This window comes from Fundulus heteroclitus, chromosome 18, assembly GCF_011125445.2.
Source record: "Fundulus heteroclitus isolate FHET01 chromosome 18, MU-UCD_Fhet_4.1, whole genome shotgun sequence".
In the NCBI taxonomy this organism is placed as follows: Eukaryota; Metazoa; Chordata; class Actinopteri; order Cyprinodontiformes; family Fundulidae; genus Fundulus; species Fundulus heteroclitus.
Window position 1 is genome coordinate 15,657,253 of NC_046378.1, and position 27,610 is coordinate 15,684,862.

The window sequence follows — 27,610 nt, forward strand, 5'->3', positions numbered from 1 at the left end:
CACATTAACAAACATTTGTACAACTGCATTAACCAGATCGAAAAATTGGCCGGCACAGAAAGAAGACGACTTAATTAATCCATCAATCAAATTTGAGCTCTTGGTTGGATTTGTACACACAGAAACACACGCATCCACCTCACACGCTCCCTTGTTGCTCGGACATCCATCACAGCTTCACTGACTCCATTCAACCTCGACTTACAACCAATCACACAGAGGTTAGGGACTAACTTGTGTGTGCGTTTGAGAGAGGATCACAATCTGCTGGCTTTTCATGCCGATCTGTATTGTTTACTGTGGAAAGATTCTGCCCACTGACACCGAGGCACAGAGGATCAGCTGCTCTCTGAACCACACACATTTATCCGAGGGCTGGTAAATGTGCTAATTCTCAGCTTGAAGAACGTAAACCACATCTGAATTAAACTAAGAGGCAGTCTGGGTTTCTAAATAATGAACGGTACCATCAAAAATACAGAAATCATGATGTTGTCCATTTATTTTCGACAAATAAATATAAAACAGGCAACAAAATGTTTTTGCAGAGCATGACTTACATGTTTATGTTATAAGAATCACTCATTTTATGTAACGTGCACAATGTGTAGAGCCTAATCCTATGAAAGTAACAGGAGGTAAAGTAAGACAAAGTATGCATTAATATTTTACGGCTGTTAAAGCCATCTGTCTGGTGAATCAAAGAGAAAAAAAGTCTTCAATATGTAAAATACAGTGATACACAGTATAATCAATGTCCAACATTTTATTTTGTAAACACTAGGTCTGCTTTAACTAATGCTCGTTGTGCTTGTGTCAGGTCCTGCTCTATCTTTGGGTGCGTGGCCGCGTCATGATGAGGACGGCCTTTCACTGTTGTTTGAGGAAAAGAGCAGCTCCGGTCTGTATCCACTGGTTGGGGTTGGCTCCACAGGGCAGGGAGATGTGAGTGACCACCTTCACTCTCTCTGAGCTGGTGTACAGCGGCAGCCAGATGCTCTCCTCTGGATCAGTGGAGTCAGCTACAGAGCCCTGCAATGAAATGTAACACTGATTAGCATATAGACACTATTACTATACGTTAAAGTTGTTGACATAAAAGTATTGAAAAAATGTTTCACAGTCTGGAAGAAGGATTTGAACAGTTGCTTTGCAAAATCATTTTTGGTGCTTGAGCTTTTTATAAACAGGGCCATTTTACAAACATTGTATTTATCCGTGATTTACGTCTAGGTGCTGCAACACAAAGCAGCACCTAGCTGTGAAGTGGAAGGGAAATAATACATGTTGGTTTTTTTTTTTTTTTACCATTTTTAACACACGAAAATACGGCATGGCTTTCTGTTCAGATCCTTTAATTCTGATATGTCTTAATAAATAACATCCAATGCAAACTATCACCATCAGATGTCACCAAATTATAAAATTGAGTTTAATTTACTCTCATAATTAACCGGTCTGTGTAGACATCAGAGTTTTCTATCTGTGGAAGAGCTGCAGGGATCCAGAACCAAGTCAGTTTTGACATATTTTATAGAGGAATTGCAAAACTGTTGAAAGAAAACAATAAGAAGTTTTATTTTCAGTTTCCTGCATGCTATGCAAGGTACACAGCAGACATGTGGAAATAGGTGCTAAAGTCAGATGAAACCAAAAACCCTTTTGCCGAACATGCACAATGTGTGTTTAATCCTTTTCTCACTATTACAGTTATCTTTTTTTGGACAGCATGTTTTTAAGTGCTTTAGAAACAAAGTGGTATGGTATATGTGAAAGAAAAAAACTGCACATGACCCTTAACACATCATCCCCACAGTACAGCATGGTAGCATCCTGCTCTGGGAATGCTTTCATTGAGCGGGGACAAGGAAGCTGGCCAGAGGTTAAAGGTGCATGGAGCTAAATATGGGTCAAGTCTGCAGGGAAAGCTGAAAGAGGCTGCAAAATATATGAGTCGGAGCTGTATGTTTAAAACAATACGACTGTGTCTTTTTTTATATAAGTTTTATATAAAATGTGCTCCTAGATATAGGAGAAGGCACGAGAAAAATAAGTATGTCCAAAATATGACATTTTGATGTCTTTGCTTTCAGAGGGTATTCCAAAGGAAGCGGACAAGAAAAGCATTTAGCGATTTATGTTTTTTTATATTTTGTTTTTATATTTTTATGCTTTACATTGTCAGTTAAAACCAAGATTACACTACTGTGTTTTTTAAGGCTTTGAACATGATAATTTGCGGACATCAATGTTCTAAGTTGATGCAATCTTTTTTCAATGATCGTTTTAACTTTCTTAAGCTTCTCAACAAAAACAGCTCTTTTCCTCAAGTTGCTGTGCGTGCAGAAAGCCCCGGCTGCAGTCTGCAGAAGCACTTCGGTGTTTGAGCTCTGCATGTGTCAGTAGAGAACATGCTAACTCTGTGCAGAAAGACCCCGTCCTTCTTGCTGCAAGGAAACAATGCCAACAACTGTGCCACCGTGCAGCCCAAGCAAACTAACTAGTTTAACAAAAATAGCAGATTTTTGAAGAAACAATACTGAATCAGTTAGTTAATACATTTATTGTTGACTTATTCAACAGTAGTTAACAGCAGCAGCCATATAAGCTGCCCTCAAATTTACTACGGACTATGCTGGGCGAACCGACACGTTGTTTAAAATGATGCTCAGACTGCCTGTCAGCATAAGCTGCAACAGTATCTCATTAAGGCGCGTTTCACCCCTGCACCCAGTATCCAACAGATGTTGTGACATTTAAACATCACATATTTAAATTAGACTATAACTACCTTCTGCTCCTGTTTCCAAACTGATTCTAATGGAAATGAGATAGACACGAAATGCAAGTCTAGTCAATTTGCACAGGTAAAGCCAGAGACAAAAAGCTTGACCTATAAAACTGCTGACAGACAGAGGAGATTATTCAAATAAAGGGTGTCCCTCAGCTGTTATGTTCAAATGAACCCCCAAATGCACCTTTGATCTTTTAAAATAAAAGAAACTGAGTTTCAGTCTTACGTTCACATACCAGAATCACCCGTCTCTGTAATTTAGTTGTTGTGATCAATTTTCTTGCAGATTTGAAGGTCAAACAAAAGGTGAAGCAAATTGGAAATCAAACAGTCTGTCGATTAAAAGGCCAGCCAAGTCAGAGACAGCTTTGCCAGCTTTTTTTTTTTTTTAAAGTGAGAAAGTTTAAAGCACAGTGACAGTGAGCTACCTGTGGGGCCCAGGCCATATAGCATGCCGGGACAGCTGAGACGCTGGGGGAATCGTGTTGGTTCTCACTCAGATGGACCCCGTCAAAACGGCACCCTTCCAGCTGGAGGCCACCAACCTACGGATCCAACAGGAAAGAAGGGCAAAAACGTAAAACTGACTGTGATGACGAGGAGAACAAATAATGTCAAGCAGGAGATTCACAAGGGCAGCATACATGGAGCTCCCAATTCAAATAAGGGCCTAATGGAGCAAATAGGAACCATGAGAGGGTGACGAACACTGAGGTCACTTGATTAGGAAGTTATAAACAGATTACATGTGAGACACAGTTTGAGTGACTCAGGGATTTTCCACAGAAGGCCAGACAAAGGGAACCGTGGCACCAAATCTTTCACGCGCAGACGACTACAGCACTAAATCACTATAATCGGAGGAAGAAAAAAAAACATGAAAGGAAGCGAGAGACAAATTTAGAAAATGCATCATTGTGTGCTTGTATTTGTCTGTGCATAAGAAAGCTCAACAATTACTCTCTCTCTCTCTCTCTCTCTCTGTTTCCTTTCCTTCTCTGCAGCTGCAAACTCCACCCTTCCTGTCTCTCTTTAGACATCTTAACTAAGTGCATCTTAAATCATGCCAAGTCCTATTGGCATAACTAGAAATGAAACATTTGCTTTAAAGTTCAAAAGACAATGCAAATATAGTATCCTCGGTCACAGCATGAAGGACAGGAATTATGGGGGAGCTGAGCTGTTTGGATAATTAGGAGCCTTAATATCTTAAATATTCCTGTCCATCAAATTCCTAAATCACTCAAGACTGATTTCAAAGACGGCCGACATATCCGTCACTAATTAATGTGCAGAAATCCTTTTGCTTTCTGTCCAATTTTGTTTCCTTCTTAGTTCCTGCTTCTGTCTTCCTATTTACACAAGAAATCCTTGCTTGTTGTCTTTTACTCAATTATTTCCCAATTATCTATCAGTCAACCATTCGCTGTTTTGTTTATGGCAACAGCCTTCTGAAGCTTGATGGTAGGATCCACCGCTTGCATACATGATTTGCAGTGTAATTTATGTGCAGCGTATAAAAACCCTTGGGCGAGTGAACCGTCTGCATAGTACAGCAGGGGATTATGTAATATTATTTTTGGGTCATTGCTGTGATATTTGAGTCACAGTTGCATTGATTCTCCGGCATTGGCATCCATGTGCGGCTTACATGATGTGTGAGAGCTGCGGCTCTCAAATGGCAAAGTTTTTCTGCATCCCAAAAAAAAAAAAAAAATCAGCTGTACCTCGACTTAACTGTGACCAAATTTTGCGCACTTCTGTATTTGATGTATAGGAAAGGTGATGGAGCGTTTTTCTTTATGAGGCGTGTCTTCTAACCCCATTAATATTGAAGACGGACACACAATAGTGTGACAGGGGTGTTGGAAAGTGTGAGGAAAAAGTCATGCTTCAGAAAAATAAATATTTTATTGCTAAGTCACTAGACTTAATTGATTTTGATAACCAGCGATATGGAAATAAAAATAATTCAAATGACTTGTCAGTTGCTACATAATGTTAATCTACCTTAACTTGTAGCTTGGCCTGAGCAATTGGATTCCTCCAGGATGAGAGAAACACCAAACTATCCATTGAACAGCCGATGGATCTGAAGAAAGAAAAAGAGCATTATCGGAGGTAAGGCTTTGAGCTGCGCTTGGTTCATACCCACAAGCTTTCATTCTTACCTGGCCGTTTCTTGTCTCAGAGCGTTCAGGAAGGTATCAGGGTGGAAGAGCTCTGATAAATCAACGGTGTCAGAGAGCAGAGCCTGTCTGCTCGCACGCTCAACCCAACTCTGTGTACACAGGCGTACCATGGGACACACACACACACACACACACACATACACACACACACACACACACATACACAGACATCAAGATTTATAAACCAATCTTTTAGAAAATAAACAGACTCTGATAATATATAATTCAAGCATGACATGAATTTTCTTCCAAGTCAGACAGAAAAGGTTCAGAGGATGATTTCCAGATAATGAGTATAACTCACAATCTAATACGTGATCTAAATACTTATCATACCAGGGTAATTGTTTGGATTCAAAAAACAATTTAACACTGAACAAGTTTAATGGTGTTACGTGGCCATTGAATTGATCAAAATGAACCAATCTGCAACCTGAAAGTCCACATCTGAGTTAGACGGTGCAGTAAAAATATTAGAGAATAAAATGTAATAAATATTTGATATAAACGTGTGATTAACAGGCTTTTCCTTGCATTGTATCACCACATAAACACGCTTATGATACTCGAATAAAAACATTTACCAGCTGATGAAAATATGATATGATAACAAACGGAAATAAATTAAAAACCTCAAACTGTGGAGTAACATTTTTGCACATTTTTCTGTTCTGTTGTTTATTTATAACAGAAATCGTTATTGCTCTTTGCAGTGTTGCACAGAAAAACAGAAAGCACAGTCGAGGGCTTAGGTACCCATGCAGTCCTGACTGTTTATACAAAAAATAAATACATGAATGGACAGAAAGGGACAGAAAAAAAAACAGATATAAAAAAAAAATATGTTGGTGAGTGTACATTTGCATAGCTGAGATAAGGGTCCTGTGAGCCTTATCCATTATGCTGATCTAGGCCATCAGATTCGACATCTGCTTTGATTAGATAAGCAGCTTCTTTCTGTGTCACTGCAAAAACCATTTAGTTTTGTCCCCAGGACAGCTCATTGGGTATATATAACAACACAGTCCTGCTTCTTAGCATTTTTTTTAGTTCTATTTATGGTTTTGGGAAAATGTTGCAGAACTCCAGAAATGATTTTGCTTGAGCAGATTGTTTGTCTTTTTTAACAGCCAAGCATCTTTTCACTCAAACATGAACAATTGGAGCGGAAATATTTAAGCCATGAGAGTCAATGTAGGATTAAGGTCTCAATCTACACTCTTTGCATCTTCTTTGGTAAACAGCAAATCGGTTCTCGGTGTTGACTTCAGGTCTGGTGAAGGAAAATGCTGATAATCAAAAAGCAAAGTGAGTTAATTCGAATCTTTAGCATGGCATCATTCCACATTACGTATCAGGCTGTGACAGTTTGGACAGTTTCATGAATCTGGCTATGATCACCGGTAGGGAAACTAAAAGTTAGCTATTTCTTTAAATTTCTTTAAACACACCCAGGTGCTAATGGCTAACGTGGCAAGCTAGATTGATCATGATGATCAATCATTGATCTACACATGATCAATCTGTGTCTGCTCCCGTCAAATCCATTTAGGGAAAGGAGGGACATTCAGCAGCACTTTCCAAGCTGATTGGGCGAAGTGACACCTAATGCCCACCTATAAAAGGTTGGTATCAAATGAAAACATCGTAAGCAGGCACAAACATCTTTGTCATCCAACAATGCACAAAGCTCTTCTTGCTGTTCTTCTTTCGAAGATGAAATTGTGGATACTGACTAAACAAATGTGATAGCAGCTGCTATGTGTGCGTCCTCCTGCGCTGCCATGTTTATTTTGGTTCAGCTGTGGGCTTGGCAGCTCTTGCTTTCATCACAGCAGTATGTCCCGCCTTAAACCTCAATAATGCAACATGATTGGCCAACACGTGCTGGGTCAATTCTCTAACGGGTGCGGAGGGGGGAGTGGGACAAGATGGATTCTCGTGTTTCTGAACACACAAATACCGCAATATTTTCCTGTATTTTAATCATGTAAAGCACTTTGCATTGTCTCTGTACTGAATTGTGCTATACAAATAAATTTGCCTTGCCTTGCCTTTGCCTTGCAAGAATTCAGCGTGCAAGCGAAGGCCACACTGACACCGCACTCTTTTGTGTAAAAGTTTCTAAGAAAATATAAATACGGTGGGAATTCACAAAACGGAGCAAGATCCTCCAATTTTTCTGCAACTGTTCTGAACCCGTTATTTGCTTTATTTGTGCACCGGGCTCAGAAAACAGATATCACATAACAAATGCTGATGAAATGGGAGCAATGAATGAAGAAATCTAAATGTATCTTTTTCACTTTTTATTTACTAAACTAGTATTTTTAGTCTAAGTTTTGACCAAACAAAATTTTCCTCAAAATTTTAGGAGAAGCCATATCAAAATTAATAGGCACATGGAAATGGTGGGATAATGCATCCCTTTAACCAATTAATTAGGATTTTAAAGCATTCATTGAAGTTCAAATGTATCAGCTAAAGAAATCATTATGTGCAGTCTATACAAATATACTTCAAGAACTTGTAATGACATGAGAATAAAAAAAGATGTGCGATTACATGCGGCTGGCATTGTGCTCACACACCTTATCCTGATCCTCCTTTTTTCTCTCCTGCACCATAATTACCAGAAGCTTTTAGCAAGCTGTGTTTCTTTCTGTAAATCTGCATAACACAAACAGCCCTTGTGTTCCAGAATACCAAGGAAATTGTTATGGCTTTAAATTACATAAATATATTTTAATATGTGCTGGCTTTCCCCTAAATGAATGCATAATACCTCATTTGAATATGGTAACTGTATCAGTGCAGAGAGAGACTGCGAGGAACAGATCTGCCTCAGCTTCTACTTACAGAACTAGAACAACGCACAAACGCCAGGTTTCCCACATTTAGCAAAAGCAAATGTCTCTGTGTATGTGCCCCTTAGTTAGTCACTTTTAAGTACTGGTGAGTAAGTCAGAGGAAGCCAAAAAAAAAAAAAAAAAAAAAGTTAGAAATTTTAAGACCCATAATTTTTGCAGGCGTATGCCTATCAGGATGCTACAACAGGAAGAGGATCCCAGGGTGGCTGAACGTTTTACTACAAAGGTCCTCAGTTTCAGCCTTTTTTGTTTCCAACGGCTGAATGTCGTGAAACATGCTTGGTTTGAAAATATTGGCAGTGTAAGGTAAAGGACTACTTGTTAAAAAAGAAATATACAAACAGGAGCTATAATATAAGTTGTCCTAAGTGCTAATATATGATGCTGAAAAAGGACCAAGAGGTCACCTCCCTAATTATTTACTCTGAAATAATTAATGATCAATCATCAAGGATTTTTAAGGATTGTGTATAGTTACAATAAATGAATCATTGAGGACTATGAGACAGTTGAAAACACATCTGACAGCAAATAAGAGTTTTTTTTTCTTTCCTATGGATGAAGTTGGACAAAGCTGTTATTTATTTTAAAAGGATTTGGTATAAAGACAACTTTGTATATTGCATCTCTCTAGTTGGATGTGTGGAAAAGCAAAGTTAGTTAACTAATATCCATCCATCCATTTTCCAAACCGCTTATCCCTCATGGGATAGCGGGGGTTGCTGGTGCCTATCTCCAGCGCCCACTGGGCGAGAGGCGGGGTACACCCTGGACAGGTCGCCAGTCTGTCACAGGGCAACACAGAGAGACAAACAGGACAAACAACCATTCACACCTAAGGACAATTTGGAGAAGCCAATTAACCTAACAGTCATGTTTTTGGACTGTGGGTACCCACGCATGCACAGGGAGAACATGCAAACTCCATGCAGAAAGACGCAGGGGTGTACTCGAACCCAGGACCTTCTTGCTGCAAGGCAACAGCGCTACCCACTGTGCCACTGTGTCACCTGGTATAACTTGTAAACATAGGACAGTCGAATAATCTGCAGGATTTTTCTGCATTGGTAGATTTCCAGGGATGCAGAGAGAAGAAGTTAAGCAACCTGGTTCTGTTTGTGAAAAAAAAAAAAAAATTCTTTAGTTTACAATAAACATTTTAATTTTGGATTTTTCCATACAGCATACGTGTATTTCAGGAGGGTGCGAGAAAGTCCTTATCGTACTCAAAGAGAAATCCTTTGAGGATAAATTAAATATTGGTTGGTCAGAGCTTTTTAAAGGAGAAGTCCGGTCAAAATCAGAATTCAAACTGCTGAAAGTACTTTAAATATAAAACTACTACATACTGTGCAAAAAATTATACGTTTTTTTAATTATGAATAATTTTCATTTAATCATGTTTATGTGGAGGAATCCATCTTGGTCAAGAATATTACTGTCACCTCCCATTTTTTGTCGTCACTCGGCGGACCCGCAGTTGAGCAAGTTTCAACGCTCTGTTTATCACGGCGCACTATTTTCCAACATGGTGACGACGAAGCAGAGAGTGATGAAGTACTTAATGACAGTGATGGGAGCTCCGTGGAGCTGTCATCGTCTGATAGCAATATGGATTTTTTTAGAAGAGTTTCTTGACAGAAACCGGACTTTTGACGGAATCCAGCGTACTTATTTCCAGTGCAAACTCAGTCGGGTCCTACAGTATATATGTATACACGCGTGTGTGTGTGTGTGTGTGTGTGTGTGTGTGCGCGCTCCGCCGCAGCACGGTTTTGCCGGCGCTGCAGCGGAGCGCACACAACCACACACAGCGGAGGAGAGATCGCTGAAGTGACTTAAGTTATACATTTGCCCTCTAGTAAAAAGGGCAGGTGGTCATTATTGTATAAATATTAAAATATAAGAGTGTTCCAGCACATGCTGGGGCGGAGGGATACCACATCACATGTGGTATCCCTCCGCCCCTCTGCTCGGTGACCATCCCCGCAAATTCTAAATAAAAATTCTAAAATAAAAAATAACTTACCGAAAATCCTCGCTCTCATGTCATGTTCAAAACATTCTTCTTCAAAATGGTTGCTGCATATGACGTGTTTTCTCTCTGGCCAGAAGTTAGATGGCAAATCCGCTCTGTTCAAGTTGGCAATCCAGCAACGAGCCCGGTGGCTCATGAATCGGGAAGTTGAAATAAGCAATGTTTTTTCCACTTTTACCAGTTGTGTTGGAACATCCGATGGCCATGCACGTGGGCATTGTTGCTTCAGCAAAAAGCTCTTGGGAATGTCAGCGGCGAAGTCCTCTGGAAATCCGAAAAAATTATTGATGATCGCAGCTATGTAGAACGGCTCCTATTGACTTTGCATGGAAAGCGGAGAGAAATGCTGTCGCCGCTTCCGCTTTTCCACGCCCCAGGATGTGATGTCAAACGCCCCTTACTGCCCAAATATGGGCAGTAATGTCAGCCCCCATACACAGTGATTCAGACGACAATTTATGTTTTTATTTTCTTATTGATTAAAGATAAGTTCATTAAATAACCACAAACGTATTAGTTTTAGTTATAGCTAATGATACCCTGATTTTTCCTTGTTGACCGGACTTCCCCTTTAAACAACACAGAGATGAGAAATTGGTCGAAGAATCTCTAAATTGTGCATCTCTAGTATTGAGTAATATATATTAAAGTTAGACAGTGTATGCTAATCATACAGAGGTTATTCGGGTACAGCAGAAACATCCGAGTTTGTTATTGCTACGGTGGATTCATGAGTCTGGGGAGAGCGTGCTGCTGGCTTTTGGATCTTTAGCAGCTCTGGATGGCTCTGCCTTGATTAGCTAAGAGAATACAGAGAAGCTGCTAACACAGTTATCACTCAGCACTGATGAGCTGAAAGAGACAGTGAAGGACACTGCAGCCTCCAGACAGACATGCATGAAGACAGATAGAGTTTAGCTAGACAGTGAGGCTAGTATAAAGGATAAAACGAGAAGCATCAGGAAGATGTATGGACACAGGAGGACAGGTGGGTGTGCAAACAGAAACAGGCACAATGCTATGTGCTTCCAATCAAATAATGAAATGCATCCGCACAGAAATGAATTATTTCTAAACGTCTGAGTGTCTGTGTGTGTGTCCTAGTCTGTTGGAGCATATTGAGGTAGGCGTGCAGTCAGACACAGCTGAGAGGAGAACCCTTATTTTCTGTCACTGACCTAAGAGTGAAACTTCCTACAACCTGCTGCTTTCACATTATGTAGAAAACCGTGACAGAATTTCTCTGGCAGGTTTTTTAATAAGCGCATCCCCTGGCAACTCTGAAGATCATAAATCAAACTTTGAAGTCTTTCATCTAAAGCCTTCTTGTCATCTCAGGAAACATGGAAAACAAAACAAATGCACATAATGTAAGAACTATTTAAATAATCGCATTGGATTTAAGAAAAAATGGGAAGATTTCTAAAATGTTTATACCGATCCAGCGCCGCACAAAAATTCTGAGCAGCCCTCATATTTCTACAACTTTAAAGAGATTAGACTTAATTGTAATTTTTAAGACTTGATAAAGACCTTTAAAGGTCAATTATTTAACTGAAAATATAAAATCAGCTTAACATGTGAAAAATAAAAACCTTACACATGCCTCAAGTTAAAGATGTTATAGTATGTAGTATATTTCTCAAAGTAGTGAAGTTAAAGGCGTCTCATGCATACTGTTTTAGATAACCCTGCACTACCACTTTGACCATTTTATTTTCAATGGCAAATATATTTTAATAATTCAGTTTTTAAGACAAGATATTCATTCTGTGTTTAATACCAGACAGCTAAGACCTTTATGACGAGATGGGAATTTCTCTCTCATTGGAATATGGGAAAAAGATGCTTATTGCAATCATCTGTTTTTATTTGTTAGAATAGTTTGTGTTTACATGGAAGAAAAATTGAAGAAGAGACTAGATGGCGTATTTCATGACTGTACAGTGTTGTGTTACCTGAATAGCTAGAGCCCGTGTTACGATGGCTCTAAGGTACTGCATAGGCTCCTCTGGTCCTTCCCATTTATTCTGCCACGTTACAGGACACTGATACATTAGTGAATACACAAAAAAAGAGAAAAATAAACATTAGAAGTTTTATTGGAGAAAAACACAACACTGAAGACAAGCATGGCCAGGATAAGCTATATGACATTTAGCTGCTGGTAAGTGTCTCTATGTAAAACGAGCAGCCTGAGTCTTTCTCTCGATCACTACTAATATAAGGACTGCTGATTTGCTGAATTAAAGGTTGGTTTAAACTTTCTCAGATTTATCTGTACACTTTGGAATTAAATATATTAGACAAATAAAATAAAATTGATGATTTAAGCGCTCATCATTCATTCTCTCCCACAATCATCAATTGCTACCAGCTATCCAGATGTAACTGATAAGTCTTGGACTCTGTTGAGCTGCTCTTCAACTACTCCTAATACTTGCTTCACAAAAGCAGATTTCCACGTGAGTTTTTTTCCATGTATCCGATAATTGTACAACCTCATCTGACACGTATCATGTCATATAGGTAAGTAAATAGAATCTGAAATAAACAACACAAGTCATATCCCTCTGTAAGATCATTCAATAGAATTTAAACCATAACGTTAAAGCAGAGAGTGGAAAATGCTGGTGCTACTGCTATAAGCTCTATTATGTTAATACCATACATTTTAGAGGCTACCTCCATAATTGACTTTTACCGTTTTACTGAAGAAGCATTTTTAAAGGCACACACTGATGTAATTGCTTTTCATGTTGGCTGAATAGGGATGCAGCTCGTTTTCTGGAAGTTAGAAAGAAAGTAGTCAGCCCTGTCATGTTGACAGGGCTGACTACTTCTCATTAAGCTGGTTGACAACATTCATTCGCAAAAACATTAAAGAAGCCACTACTTCTTTTAAATAATTAGTGTGGTAGCATCTCAAGTACTCATTAGAAAAAGGAAACAGTGACAGAGTGTCAGACAAAATAAAGACAATTGGTAAGCACTGTGAGAGTACAACCACTGGTTAACAATACTAAAGTTGACATCTCATTTATAGCTCCTTATCACCCTTTAATTAAAGGATCTTTTTAATCAGTCTAGACAGTATTTCATTATGTTCTGCTCAAAAACTAAAATACCATACAAAATTATTCTGTAATGAACAGTGTCTTTTTTTCTTTTTTTTTTTTACAAAACAGTTTGAGATTAATGGGACCATTATTCTACTGCTAATAAAAAACAAAAAGGGAGCCTTTTTGCCGCAGTAAAACTAGACAAGCATTAAAACATCGATCTATGGACTACAATATTCTACACTGTTCATAGATTCATTAAATAGTGTCATTCATAACTGTACTATATTTACAAAAACAAACTCCAAAAACACAAAGAAAGAATTGCAATAGTATCCAAAAATATTGGTAAAATCTAATCTTGGCAACCAAAAGCATATTGTATTGTCTCTGGATATATTTTTACCCCCCCCCCACCCCCATCAGTGAAATAAAGCACCGGATGGGAGGCAACGGTTGTGTCTGAAACTGTTACAGCATTCTGCAGTACTTAAAGCTGTAGAACCAAAACAAATGCACAACACAGATACAAAAACGAGACTACAGGATGTGAATTTGGAGTGAACTAAAGATCAACATCAGAAACTAAATAGAAAAGACACTATGTGTGTCCCTCAGGATGAGAATATAAACATGCAAGCTGAAGTTCAGTCTGTGTCACGTCTAAGGTACAAGCAAGTGTTTTGAAAAACGTTCTCTAATCGTTGATCAGGGTGACAAATCAAAGGCGGCAGAAAAGCAAATCTACCGGAAAAAGCCTACTGTGGCATGCTAACTACATTCTTCAATTATGCAACTGCTTTCAATAAGAAGAATTTTTCCATTTATTCAAGAACCCCAGTTTTCCCTAAAGGAAAATATTGACATGCCTGTAATTACAGCTAGTACAGAAAAACTCAATGATGCCAAAGACGGCTCAACTTCTAATAAAAAATGTTTTACCAGCATCACATCTTCATATTAATGGGCTTTACTCTGGCTATAGACAGTGTGGATATTTCTTTCTGTTTTGCAGCCCTGCTTACCACTCTGCTCTGATGGGTATCTTGGCCACTTTCCAAGCAACTAATTATGTTTTACTGCACAGCTGAGCAGAGGGGCAGTGGAGCTGATCCCTCACGGCTATGCATACCATACTTTTATATTATTACAACCCCAAACGGTCCATTTTCCAAATAGATAAATCACCTCCCCAGCTCATTCTGGTCCTCTTCCACTGGTTGAAAATGGCCCAATAAGTAATGGCTGGTTGGAGCCTGTGATCTGACAGCTTTGCATAATAATGTTTCCTAAAAAGTCTCCACAGTTCATTTACACGCAGGTTTTTGATGCAGTAGCAACCACCATCTGTTAACTGGATAAATATTAGACGTAATTAGGCCTTTTTGAAATACTAGCTGAGAAAGTAAACTACTCCATGTCTCTTAACTCAGAATATCATAGAGAGCTTTAATTTTATTTGGCTTTATTAGCAACCTGTAGATACACCATATCAGGATAACCAAAAAAATAATTAGCATTTGTTGACTTTAAGTCACTTTGTCACTGTGTGTCCTCTTTGTACTGCTGGAGGAAAACTGGCTTACAACAGTGAGGTCTAAAGCATTGTCCAATGTCACTACAGAAGTCATCAGATGTTTGATACAAAATTGGCACCAATTAAATGTGGTGTTCATCTAAAATGCTCTGGCCTGGCAATTCACAAAAGCGTTATCAAAGATGAAAGTCACTGCTGTTTCACTGCAGGGTTAGTAGCCTTTTTGTTTTTTTACTCTTCTCACCATCTGTCTGATACACTGACATGTACACAAATCAACCATAACATTATGAATACTTACCATTTATTCAATGGAGACACCTAACGCTAAAGCAAAAAAACACCTTAGGTTATCCTATGGTGTCTTGTAAGAGGAACTTTGGCAGAATGTCTTTCAGGTCCAGTGAGTTATTTATGCAGCTTAGATAATGTTTAAAATCTTAAATAACAATCAAATTGGAAAATTGGGCATTTGAACATCTGATGACTCTTTGTGGTTCTCTGGTCATTCCTAAGCAATTTTTGCATGATCTGCCGCTCTATTGCAGAAAGAAGAAATGCAACTCATAGGTATTCCTGTTGTCAGGATCCTCTGAGCTGTGGACTTGTTTCTGTTTATTGGCCTCACCTGTTGATCCCCTGATTAGCACCTGTATTTAAGTTCCTCTGTTTGTTTTTCCCGTTGTCGGGTCATTCTGTGTTCACCCTCTGCGTCCTCCTGTGTTCTCCCCGTGCTGCCTGAGGTCTTGTAAGTTTAGTTTCATTAAAATATTTTTGTTTAACCCCATGCGCCTGCCTCTGCCTCGTTGCCGCCTAGGTCCTCGCCTCCACAATCCTGACAGAAATGACCCGACCACGAGAGGGCCAGGCAACGGGGCTAAAAGGAATCGGGCTGTGTAATCAGCTCTGGAGACAGCCCCTTGTGCAGCTGCCTCCTAGCCGCTCCGGGGCTCCTCCTGTCTGCCACCGCTCTGGCCAGCCCGATCCCTGGGACTCAATCGGGAGGACGCTCTCCTCCCACCATGAGCAGCTTCGGTCGCTTGGGGAAGCAGTTCAGACCACCCAGGATCTGCTGCGAGGGCTGTCGGGCCGGATCGGTCAGCTGACGGTTGCTGTCCTCGCCCGCCAGCAGAATCGCCCTTCCGCGGCGCTGCCCAGCGCACCCGGACCGCCGCTGCCCAGCGCACCCGAGCCGTCCGAGGTCTCCAGCGCACCCGAGCCGTCCGAGGTCTCCAGCGCACCCGAGCCGTCCGAGGTCTCCAGCGCACCCGAGCCGTCCGAGGTCTCCAGCGCACCCGAGCCGTCCGAGGTCTCCAGCGCACCCGAGCCGTCCGAGGACTCCAGCGCACCCGAACCGCCATCCGAGGCCTCCACTGTACCTAAGCTTCCTGATTTTCCCAGCGTTCTGGAGACCTGTGATCTTTCCAGTGCTCACGGGTCCTGCCGCTGGTCTCTAGGGTTTCGGCGGCTGCCTGAGCTGCAGCTTTGTCTCCGGGGTCTCCTGCAGCGGCGCCCGCCGCTGGCTCTGCTTTTCCGCCGCCGTTTCCGCCGCCGGGGTCGTCCACCTCGACGTCCACCTCTGGCTCTAAAGTCGAGCAAGTTATTGGTGTCTGTTTTTTTTTTTTTCTCGTCCTTCCGAAGGGCCTCTCCGCCCGCCCTGGCTGGATTTTCTTTTTTGGACTGGACATTGGTGGGCGTCTGGAATCCGCCCTTAAGAGGGGGGTAATGTCAGGATCCTCTGAGCTGTGGACTTGTTTCTGTTTATTGGCCTCACCTGTTGATCCCCTGATTAGCACCTGTATTTAAGTTCCTCTGTTTGTTTTTCCCGTTGTCGGGTCATTCTGTGTTCACCCTCTGCGTCCTCCTGTGTTCTCCCCGTGCTGCCTGAGGTCTTGTAAGTTTAGTTTCATTAAAATATTTTTGTTTAACCCCATGCGCCTGCCTCTGCCTCGTTGCCGCCTAGGTCCTCGCCTCCACAATCCTGACACCTGTCATATGGACTGTTTAACACGGTGGTCTAAAAACTCAAGTCCTCGAAGACCGGTGTCCTACAACGTTTAGATGTGTCCCTACTCCTACGAATACAAATCAAATTACCTCCTCAGCATGCAGTAAATCTGTACAAAGTTCGGCTAATGATCTGATTGAGTCGGGTCTGTTGAAGCTGAGACGTGTCTAAAAGTTGAGGACACTGGCCCTTGATGGCTGGAGTTTAAGAGTCCTGATTTAATTGGTCTCAAAAACTGTTTGGGTGAGTGTTGCCAAAAGTCTGTCAAATTATCACCAACAGGAATGCCACTAAACAAGTTTTGCCAGCAACACATCGGATAGTGACAAGGTGAGTAGTGTTAATTGTATTGTCAGTGCTCATAAATGTATGTGCAGTTTAGCTATATAAACTTATCACCTGAGAGGAGCCATTTGTTCAAAAACGCGCCCTAAACCGGTTTAATCTCCTCAGCCACAAGAATGTCAACTACTGGATTTATTACTCAAACAGATAACAGCTTCCCTTTTAAATGTTTTAACCCTAACTGCTAAACAGTTGCTTATCTTGCCACGCATGCTGACATTTTAAAAACCGGGTGTAATGCAGGTTTTAACAAGAAAAAAATGGATGGAGGCATTCTGCAAGACCACCAAGCACTGTTACGTCTTCCTATATCCAGCGTGCCAAGTTGAGTGTCTACATTAAGGAGCCAGTGAGTAATCCTGTCATTGCATCATTGCTGCGATATTTGAGTCACAGTTGAGTCAAATCTGTAGCAGCTAAGCACATGTGAGGTAAATCTTGGCTTGAGAAAGCCGTGGAGCTCATGCAGCGGTACTTTTTGACATACCCAAAAAATCTCTGGGAGCCTGGTCAAATTGTATTCTGTATTGAGGTTTAGGTCAACCTGCCGCGCCTTCATCCTGATTTACCAATTAAAGAGGACATAACATGTAAGATCCTCCTTTTCAGTCCTTAAATCCATTTTGTTGTGTGCTTGGGGCCTCTGGAAATACTGAAAAGTTGAATTAAGCCTTCCAAAGAGTTCTGCTTTCTACTACGTTTTCTTCACTTGTACATTACAGCGTTTTTGCGGAATGTCTGAATAAGGTAATAGGTGTCCTACCATGTAGCCATCGCTTAAATTTAGTAGTTCAAACTCAAGGATGCCGAAGCCATTGGTGGACAAGTCTAAATCTTTGGTTGTTGAGTGTGGTGCATATTTGGCACATAATTTCTTGCCAAAATAAGGTGTTTTTATAGAGGAACTGCTTTGTAAAAGAGGCTAGTATCAAATGTGCAGTAAAGCAATGCCAAAGTGTTATTTTCTAATGACATTGTGTCTTTCTGTGTCTTGAAATGAAAGGCAGATATGCAATAGATTGGATTACAGATGCACTAAGTAGCTCAAACTATTTCTACAGCTGCAAAAAATGTGTTAACATACTACTGTCACCATAAAATTATCTTTACCATTTCCATACTGCTTTGATAATGATAAGGAGATGTGATGCATTACTCTGTGGTTGAAAACTTTGGTCACTCCAACACTTTCTGTGGCGTCTCAATAAAAGGATTTTAAACACTTGAAGTGTGCAACCAAAACTTAGCAATTTTAAAAACATAACTATTTAAAATGTTGATTCTGGTAACCGGTGTGTGTGACAACTGAAACTACCAAAAAAGTTTAGGAACATTTCAATGCTTGAATCCTAATGGGGATCTTACAAAAAACTGATTGGGAGCTTAAAAAGAAGCTTAAAGACATTTTTGGTTAGGATTATTGGAATAAGGTCCACTTAAGAACCCGTTTTTGTATTTATTGACACCTATCTATGGAGAACAAGAGTTACACTTTGAAGCTTAAAAATTACCATGTGGACGGATGAGTTCAGATTAAAAATTTTTGTAGATAGTAATATTTTGGGTAATCTTATGTTAAAAGCCTGTAGGAAGGTTATTTTTCAGGGTCAACTAAGTATTCATAACATCTACAGACAGTGGCGCAGGAACTAGGAGTTCGCCCTCTAACCAGTGAGCTGCCGGTTTGAGCCCCCACTACATTCGTCTCAGTCGTTGTATCCTTGGCAAGGCACTTCACTCACTTTGCTGGCTGTCAGTGGTCAGATTGTATGTCAGTCTGCCCCAGGGAGCTGTGGCTACAATGTAGCCTTCCAGAGTCAGCATATGAATGGGTGAATGAATGGGTGAATGACTGAATGCAGTGTAAAGCGCTTTGGGATCATCAGACTTGATAAAGTGCAAAACAAGTACACACAATTTACCATATTAATCAGGGCACTTCTAGCATTCACTGTGCTCTAAACTATTACAGCAATGGTTGACAAGGTATGAGATTTGTCCAGACAAGGATTGGCCCCCATGGATTTCAGACATTAACCCCATCAATTAGTGGGTTGCATGTCACAAGACTTGAAATACAAACTAGTCCACTGCTGACAAATTATAGTGGAGACATATGTTTCATATTCTGAATTCAAAGTTGAGTTATAAAGGTTTGTTGTGTTTGCTTTTTGTTCTTAATCTGCTCTCAGGTGTATATTTTCGAACTAGATAAATACATTTTTACAAAACTGAGTTATTTTGCTGCTGTTTTAAATACCATTTGGCCCGCTTCCAAATGTAAAGCTCATTTCAAGGCACAATTTTGAATCGCATCTCCCGTTTTGGTGACTTTTGGTAAAAGATTATATATATATATATATATATATATATGTATATGTGTGTATATATATATGTGTGTGTGTATAAATATATATGTATACATATATATATATATCTATCTATATATAATATATATATATCTATATATATCTAGATATATATATATATATAATATATATATCTATGTGTGTGTGTGTGTATAAATATATATATATATATATGTGTGTATAATATATATATATATATATATATATATATATATATATATATATATATATATATATATACTATAATACAACAATTATTCTGTTTCTATTTCACACATTCTCCCATTTGTCTTGTATTAATTACATGTTAAACAAATAACATCATTACATCCTTTATTCCACAGCGTAAAGACAGACTTATACACCCTTTACGTCAATTGAAGCGAAAAACGTAGACTGGGTCAACTAAAATCTTTGCGCACTCTTTAATCGGATGCAGAATTTTGTTTTATCTATATACAATAGGTTTCCTAATTTAGGATTATACAAAAATAACTAACAGAAACAAACAGCAGAAAGCTTATAGATCTGAATAGGGTAAAAAGGCAAACAAAAACATAGTAGCTGTAAACTGGAGGATGATGAAATACAAATGATTGGTGGAAAAAAAACAACTAATACCTGCTGATCATTATAAAAAGAGAGAGTAGGAATCCAGTGAAGAAAGATTTTGGCCCGAGGCTTCTCTTAGGGGATTATAAACACAAAAGAAATGAAAGGGTACTCGGCGTCTGTTCCTCTCTACATCATCTTATCTGTTTTGTCCTTAGTTCAGCCTGAAGATATCCACAGATACAGATCGTGTTTGTAAGATACCTACATGTCAGCGCTGTATACTGTGTATGTGTCCCTGCCCCCCTGGCCTCGATTTCCCCTTAAAGTTTTTTTGCAATAATGGCAAAACAAATTGAGGAAAAAGAAGGCGCTATCCTGTACTACTGTGGAGGAAGACAAATAAGAAATGTGGAGAAATATAAAGATTTAAAAGCAATGTATAAATCTGTCTTTGGAGGATCTGTTGAATCTCAGTGATTTAACTATTTCATTTTTCAGCAAGTGAAAAGGAATTCCTCGGGGGAAATGCAATGTAGCCTCTCACTGTTTATCGCTTTCCAATTCACTAAGATACAGAATCATGTACCTGAAAACACAAACTGTTAGCCAGCATGAACTAGTTTTACACTTGCCAATCTTACTTATCAATGCCATCTCCGTGCATCTCAGTTTAAATCTGGTCTTCTCTTTCTTACCTCTTGATTTAGCAGGGCGGTGGCTAGTTTCTGGACCTCAGGAGTTAACAGTTGGGTCCCTCTGATGACTTTGCTCAGTGCAGCCAGAGACTGATGAATACTCTGTGGCAAGAAGTACATTTTAAATACTGAACATCCGATCTACAACAAATACCAGGTAGCTGCATAGTTGCTTAAAATGTCATTGCAGTTTTCTTGTTCAACGACAGCTTGTCCTCTGTATAGGAGATTCCCTTTTCTAACTTCAGTGATTCAGATTTTTTTTTTCAGAAACCTGAAAAAAATGGCTTGCATCTAAAAAGTACTGGATGTCTTTTTAAAGATATAGAAGATGGCTTTAGTAATAAAATAACAGGATGGTATTTGTTGTGCGATTGAGTCCTTGTCGTCATGTTTGTTTTATTTTCCCAATAAAATTAACATAATAATTAATTTAACATTTTTACACATTTGAACTCTTTGCTATAAAGAGCTGTCTGATGCATCCACAGTGCCCAGCATTCATAAAATTTAGTTTTAACTTAATTTTATGAATGAGATCAACATAAAGTAGACAAATAAGCTTGGAGTGGAATAAAAATAAGCAAAGGTTTTAAACGTTTCTGAATAAAAAATTAGCCATTGTACTAAGACATTACCTTACTTGTAAATGTCATTGCAAGTCTCTTCTCAAAGTCTTTCGAGGGTATGTCTGTACAAGCTTTGCATGCTTAGAAACAAACAATTTAGCTCATTCTTCTTTGCAAAACGGCTTTAGCTTAGTCAGATTAGACAGAAAGCAGCTGTGAACAGCCTTTTTTAAGCCTGGTTCCCGATTCTCAGTTGCATTTAGATATGGAATTTGACCGGGCCATATTTTAATGACATGACTCAATTGTACCCCTAAATGCATGTTTAGGGTTGCTGTGCTGCTGGAAGATGGACTGTCGTACCAGTCTGTTGCAGCCTGTAGCAGGTTTGGAGGGATGGAGGGAGAACAATACAGCATTACCCTGTATATTTCTCCCTCTATCTCTCCATCGTCTCTTACCAGCTCCCCTGTCCCTGTGTGACAAAAATATCCCTACGGCATGATGCTGCAACAGCCATTTGTCTGTGTAGAGATGGTATGTTCAGGATAATTAAAGTGTTAGTTTTGAGGCACACATTGTGTTTTGCATTAATACAAAAACAACAACAAAACACAACATTTCCCCTTCAAGAATTGTAGCAAACTTGTGTGTCTTTTTACATTAGCTTCCTTCTTTCCACTCTCTCCTGGAGGCCAAATTTGTAGGGCCCTGGACAGATTCCCCCACCTGAGCTATGGGTCTATGCAGGTTCTTCAGAGTGAAACATGGGTCTCTCGGTTCAATATTTGTTCTGTTTGCCCAGCATGTTCACATGGACAACCTTATGAGGGAAGGTTTTCAGTTGTGCCATACTCGATTAGGGCTCTGTGATCTGTTTAAGCTTTGGATATAGTTTTAAATTCAAACTCTGCTTTAAACTTCTGAGCAACTTTATCCATGACCTGACACGGTGTTCGTCAAGCTTTCTGTTCACTTGTGTTTTCTAACCCCTGAGGCCTTTATGTAACAGCTGTAGGCATACTGATAATGAGTTACGGAAAGCCAAATAACCAAATAGGGGACTTCTGATGACATTAGTTTGAAGTGGATGTTTTGGGAGGTATCAATGCAAACTCAAGTTACACTTGTCACATTTTTTATTTCTAAAAACATAAATAAAAACCACGTATATAAATTATGTGTGTGGTTACAACGTCGAATAATGTAGAAAAGTTCAGGGCCTATGAATGCTCTTGACAGGGCACTGCATGTGCGCTAAAGCTCAGCGGATCAATAACTGATTTAAAAACGTTATTGTGTCAATGACATTTATGTTGAATACCTGTGCTCTTTAATGAAATCTTTTGGAGCAGGCATAGACAACGCACACACACACAAAAATCGGTAAACGCCGTCTAAAGAGAACGAGAAAATAGCTTTGTCCCAGATACACACCTGGACCAGGCGGATGGCATTAAACTGCTCCAGAGCAATGAACGATAGGATCGGTGACATCTGACCTTCTGTAGGCGGCTCCACCTTCTGATGGATGAGCGTAGAACCCTGATAGAAAGCAGACAAAGGAGCACGCGCTTTTCAAAACTGCATCTAACAAAAAACAGAATACTTTCCTGCAGCACAAATAAACTAAGTCAATTTAAGCACATAACACCACGTGTACAGATTTAAAATAAATCTAAAGTACAGAATAAAGCAGATGTATGGCGAGTGAACAAGGGAACACGCACAGAGATTAAGATGTAGTTCAATAAAAATAGCAAAGTCTTAATCTACAGAGTGTTCCTTTGAAGACGAGGGATGCATGCACGCAGCTGCTGAAGAGTGAGCTATAAATGTGATAACAGAAAAGCTGCTACAGCCTGACTACAGCAGTGCTATTTAGTCTCTGGTCAGAAACAAAATGTCACAACCACATAAAGATTCTTATATTAGTTTGCTTTCTCACGCTTCTCCCTCAGCTACAAACATTTTCAAAGTAAACACAGTAAGCATCAAAAGCTGCAATCCTATTTATAAGATGAAGAGACAACGCAAATCATGAACGTAAATGTGCAAGCCAAACACTTTGGGGCACTGCTGGTCAAACGCTGCACAAGTCAACTGATGACTGAGGAGCTGTTAACTCAAAGCGTACCGCAGTAGATCCTGAACTAAGTGACACAGTCATTCTCCTTTGTGCGTAAGTAACAAAACACAACTCCGGTTTGAATGAGCTGACAGAGCGATGGGAGGCTGAGAGGCAGAGCAAAGTGGAGGTGCAAAGGAGAGAGCAAGCAAGTGTGTTTTATAGCATTCGGGCGAATAAAAGTAGCAGAGCAAGAGGACGGGAAGATGGTAGCTGAATTATTTAATATGAAGGTACATGTCCTTTTGATTTAAAAAAAGGTGCCTGTCTCCAAGCAACCACGCACAGGAGAGCTGGCTGACTGGGCGAGCCAGCAGTTATTATATTGTGATAAGCTGACGACTAATTCACAATTATCTCTTGGCTGCTCGCATCGATATAAGCACTGTAAAAATGCACAGGAATTCACACCTGTTCAATTATTGGATGCCGTGCTCTCAATTACAGTGAAAGACACTGATTTAAAATGCAGCAGATGAATTGCAGCATTCCTGCTGTGTGCTTTAATGAGCAGATCAAAAATAAAACCGACATTAAATTAAGGAAAGGGAGACTGAAAGGAGAAAGACGAACAGACCTGGTTAAGTTTCTTCCATAAGTTGAGAACAGGTGAAAGGCCATTTGACCACAGCTCCCGGTCAAACTTGGAGCCTGTTGCCACTGAGCGGCTGAGGACACGCAATTGTGAAATAACCTGCAAGAAATAAAAAAGTCAAAACAAGCAAATGGGAATTTTTCTATCATCAAGTATTTTTGATTATTGTGGTGCTTGTTAAACTGTGAAAAGGAGGTCCAAACCTAAAAGGTTTGTTGTTATTGAAGCATACAGTTAGGTTTGTTACACATAAGCTTCCATAAACACATAGCAAATGTTTTCCTAAACCTTTCCTTGTCATTTGAGAACAATGTGTAGAAGAATGTAAATACACAATGTCACCCTTAAAAGATTACAATTCGCAAAAAAAAAAAAAAAAGTCACTGCAGAGACTGTTGATTCTATTTTGGGTCCTGAAATATTAAAGTGAAAAGGGGGCATCATGGCTGTAGTTTGCACACTTTATCAAGCCATTAGCTCCAGGCTTTTAGAGTGTTTGCACAGTGTTCTTATCTAGGTGTTCATGGAGCTCTGCAGGTTCATGCATGTTTCTCTGCGACGAGAAAGACATAACATCAAATAAATTGCTTTAACTTGTCTCAAGACAACTGTGCTTTATCATGCATCTTTAAAAAGTGAGTTTATATGTGTGTGTAACAGTATGTAGGTTTTTGAGTATTTAGCAGAGAGATAAGAAAAAAATGACAACAAATTATATCAACTATGGTTTATTTTTTAAAATAGGAGAAATAGCAAGTTCTGAGCAAGAAGAACATCTAAGCAAGAAAAAAACCCTTGAGAGGTAAATATGGGTATCGGTAGTGACAGCAAGGCCAAATTGTTCAATAATTTTAGCTCATATTGCTCAGAAGCTAAAATCATTAACCAAGTAGTAATGGTCAAACAAGATATTACCCTAATAACAAGTAATTGGCTGACAGGCAAAATTACAGAACCTTGAAAAAGCATTTATACCATTTAAATATGCCTGTGCAAATTCTGAGTTATCTGGGTCACCCCAACAGCAAACAGGCTTAAATCATTGGCAACTGGCATTTTGCTCAGTTCTTTCTGAAAACATATCCAGGAGTCTTTGTCAATTCTGGTGGATACACTTGAGCAACCGCCTGTTTGCCTATACCACTTAAATCCTTTCACATGTTGTTTCAGTACAATCATAAACCTTAAATGTGCATAGCCACGTTATTTTGACTTTTTTTTTTATTTACACGTCAGTAACTCACTCTGGTTGTGTACAAAGTCTTTATGAAAGATTATCACATCCTGCTGATGTATTAATTATTTTTTTTGCCATTTTACCCTTGTTTTTGCTCAATTTGTTAGTAAATAAAGCCCTTCATGTTTATTTATAATAACAACGGAAGTACGACACTGTGCATGTGTACAGCAGGAGATGAACCAGGAAGCAGCTAAGGGCTATTAGCATCTCCCAGCGAACTGTGGAAATAATGCAGAAAGGTCCAAGAGCCATAGGGGAAAAAGTATGATTCCAAGACGGAAAAGACTGGAATGGCGCTGGGAATACAGTATGAACATTGGTGTTCGCTGAAATGGAAGCTAATGCTGCGAGGCTCAGATATGACTGTGGAGTTGATTGATATGAGTAAACGTCCTTATTAACACTGATAATAGTAACAGCAATGCTCCTCTTAGCTTCCACAGTGTGAAGTACAAACAACATTATAAATAGATCAATCGATTGATCCTTACCTTGATGCTGCGTTCCTGTTTATATTTATGAATGGGAATTTTCGTTCTCTGTGATGTTATGATATGAGGCTCTTAGAGATGTCTTAGATGGGTTTATTTAATTAATAATGGTCGGTCTTCCTTCAAGGTGAGCAGTCGCATTACAGCGAGGCATTTCAGAGGGTCATGCTTGGTTCGGCATTATTATTAATAGTGATTTAATAATCGCTAAATTGCTTTTTGATATGTCAGCAGTACTGCCGGTAGATGGCGCCACATCTGTTTATTTCTGCTCATCGTGCTCGTTGCTGGGGTTATATTTAGGCTCAAAAAGAACTATCAATACACTATCAGGAAGAACACTCATGATCCAACAGTTTTTGGTCATTTTTTATGGGTATATAATGTGGCTAAATACCCTTAAGGGATTTTTGGGGGTTTTTATGTAACAGACTAAAGCAAAGTAGTGCATAGCTAAGAAATGGAAGGAAATTAAAGAAATTAAAAAAAGAAAAGTAAAAATGAAAATCAGAAAAACATGGCAAGTATTTTTATTTGTAAGTTCACTCTACTCTGATAACCCTGAATAAACTGTAGTAGATACCATTGAGTTCAGAAGTCACCTAATTAGTGAATACGAATCTGCGGACAAGACCAACTTCCATAAAAGCCAGAACTCTGCAGCAAGGCATCACTCTTGCCTCGCTGCAAGAAAGTTCTGGGTACCAGAACTGCTGGTACCACCAGTGTGTTCTGTGGTTCACACAATTTTCTGAAACAGGCTATTAGCAGCGAATGGCATACATAAGAGATGTATGCTATTCTTATTAGCTGTCTAAATAATTATAATTTTTTGGGGTAAAATGAAGGGATTTATGTGTTAGTTCAGTTTTAATTACAGATTAAGTCGCATCTCAAAATTTTGCACAACTCGGAAAAAATGTTTTATTCCTACGAAATAAACGTGCACCAGGATTTTACTTCAGTTGTGTTTAAGCACAAAGTATAGGTAATTGTCTGGCGAGTAAGTCACTGGAAATCACTTTTAACTTACATGTCTGCTAATAATTGTCAGTCAGTCACAGCAAACTACAGGAAACACTCAATGTTCATCCACATCCACTATGACCTTTGCTGGGTCACACATCACAGTTTGACTTTAATTTTTAATGACTCGAACTAAAACTGCTGTGTGTTTGTGTGTGTGTGTGGTTAAATGCATAGCAAGCAGACATTGGTCTTTTAGGAACTAGAGAGCGTATATTAGGGGAAAAGAGAGAATTAAAAAGAGAAAACAGCAAAGTGTTGGTGACAGATGACAGCAGGAGGGGAGACAGTAACATATGTGGGGGACAGGTAAAGAAAGAATCTCGGAGACACACGCATGCACACACACACGCACACACACACACACACACACACGCACACACACACACAAGGGCACATCCATGTGACAACCCCGTAAGTGCTATATGAATTGAACAAGGTTGGTGCATTCAGTGATCACCAGACCAAAATGACAGTAGGAATGAACTTCATCAAAGGGACAGCGGCATGGGGGCTGTGCGGGCAAGCTTTAATGGTGCTACAGGGCTAAGCGTGCTTGCTAAAGATAATTACAAATAATTAGGGAAACACAAGCACCAACTAATTCTGTCAGTCGCATCAGTCTTTGTTATACATTTTTCATATTTCCTTGAAAAGACTTATGAAACCATGTTGTGTTTAGAAAACACTAAAGAGAACGGTTCACAGAGCAATAATGTAACACATTATGACTTATATGGTAAACAAATTTGCAAGTTATAGATATAGCCTCTTACAAATTTTAGAAGAGCAACAACTCAGTCAAAAAGTGAAAGGACACCCTGCAACACTGGGTGAACTGCTAAGGCACACCACAAGAAACATGAAAAAGAACTCCATGGATCATCTTAACCTGGGATTCGACTGAGATCAACACCACAGGATGTCTCAGGAGGCCTTTGCATGTAGTCATAAAATGAACATGTTTTACAAACGGAGCAGAATTATAGGAGAAGATCGATATATAAAAATGTTGCAGCAAAAACTAATTTGACTGCACAATTAGAGTACATTGCTTGAGTATGACAAAAAAAAAAAAACTAAAGCTTTCTTATAA

At 39.4% G+C, this 27,610-nt stretch overlaps 1 protein-coding gene across 7 annotated transcripts in view; it reads right to left on the reverse strand.

Moving 5' to 3' along the window:
• Positions 1–476: 476 nt before the first annotated feature.
• LOC105923379 (cytoplasmic dynein 2 heavy chain 1) overlaps positions 477–27,610 on the reverse strand; it is a 142,078-nt gene continuing 114,944 nt past the window's right edge. For all 7 annotated transcript variants that reach the window (XM_036149657.1, XM_036149654.1, XM_036149652.1 and 4 more), the window contains 8 exons: positions 23,740–23,856; positions 22,472–22,579; positions 20,466–20,567; positions 11,853–11,942; positions 4,966–5,075; positions 4,805–4,886; positions 3,223–3,339; positions 477–1,032 (listed from right to left, as the gene is read on the reverse strand). In XM_036149657.1, the coding sequence (XP_036005550.1) occupies positions 871–1,032; positions 3,223–3,339; positions 4,805–4,886; positions 4,966–5,075; positions 11,853–11,942; positions 20,466–20,567; positions 22,472–22,579; positions 23,740–23,856 (888 nt within the window). In that variant the 3' untranslated portion in view covers positions 477–870. The remainder of the gene's footprint in view (positions 1,033–3,222; positions 3,340–4,804; positions 4,887–4,965; positions 5,076–11,852; positions 11,943–20,465; positions 20,568–22,471; positions 22,580–23,739; positions 23,857–27,610) is intronic.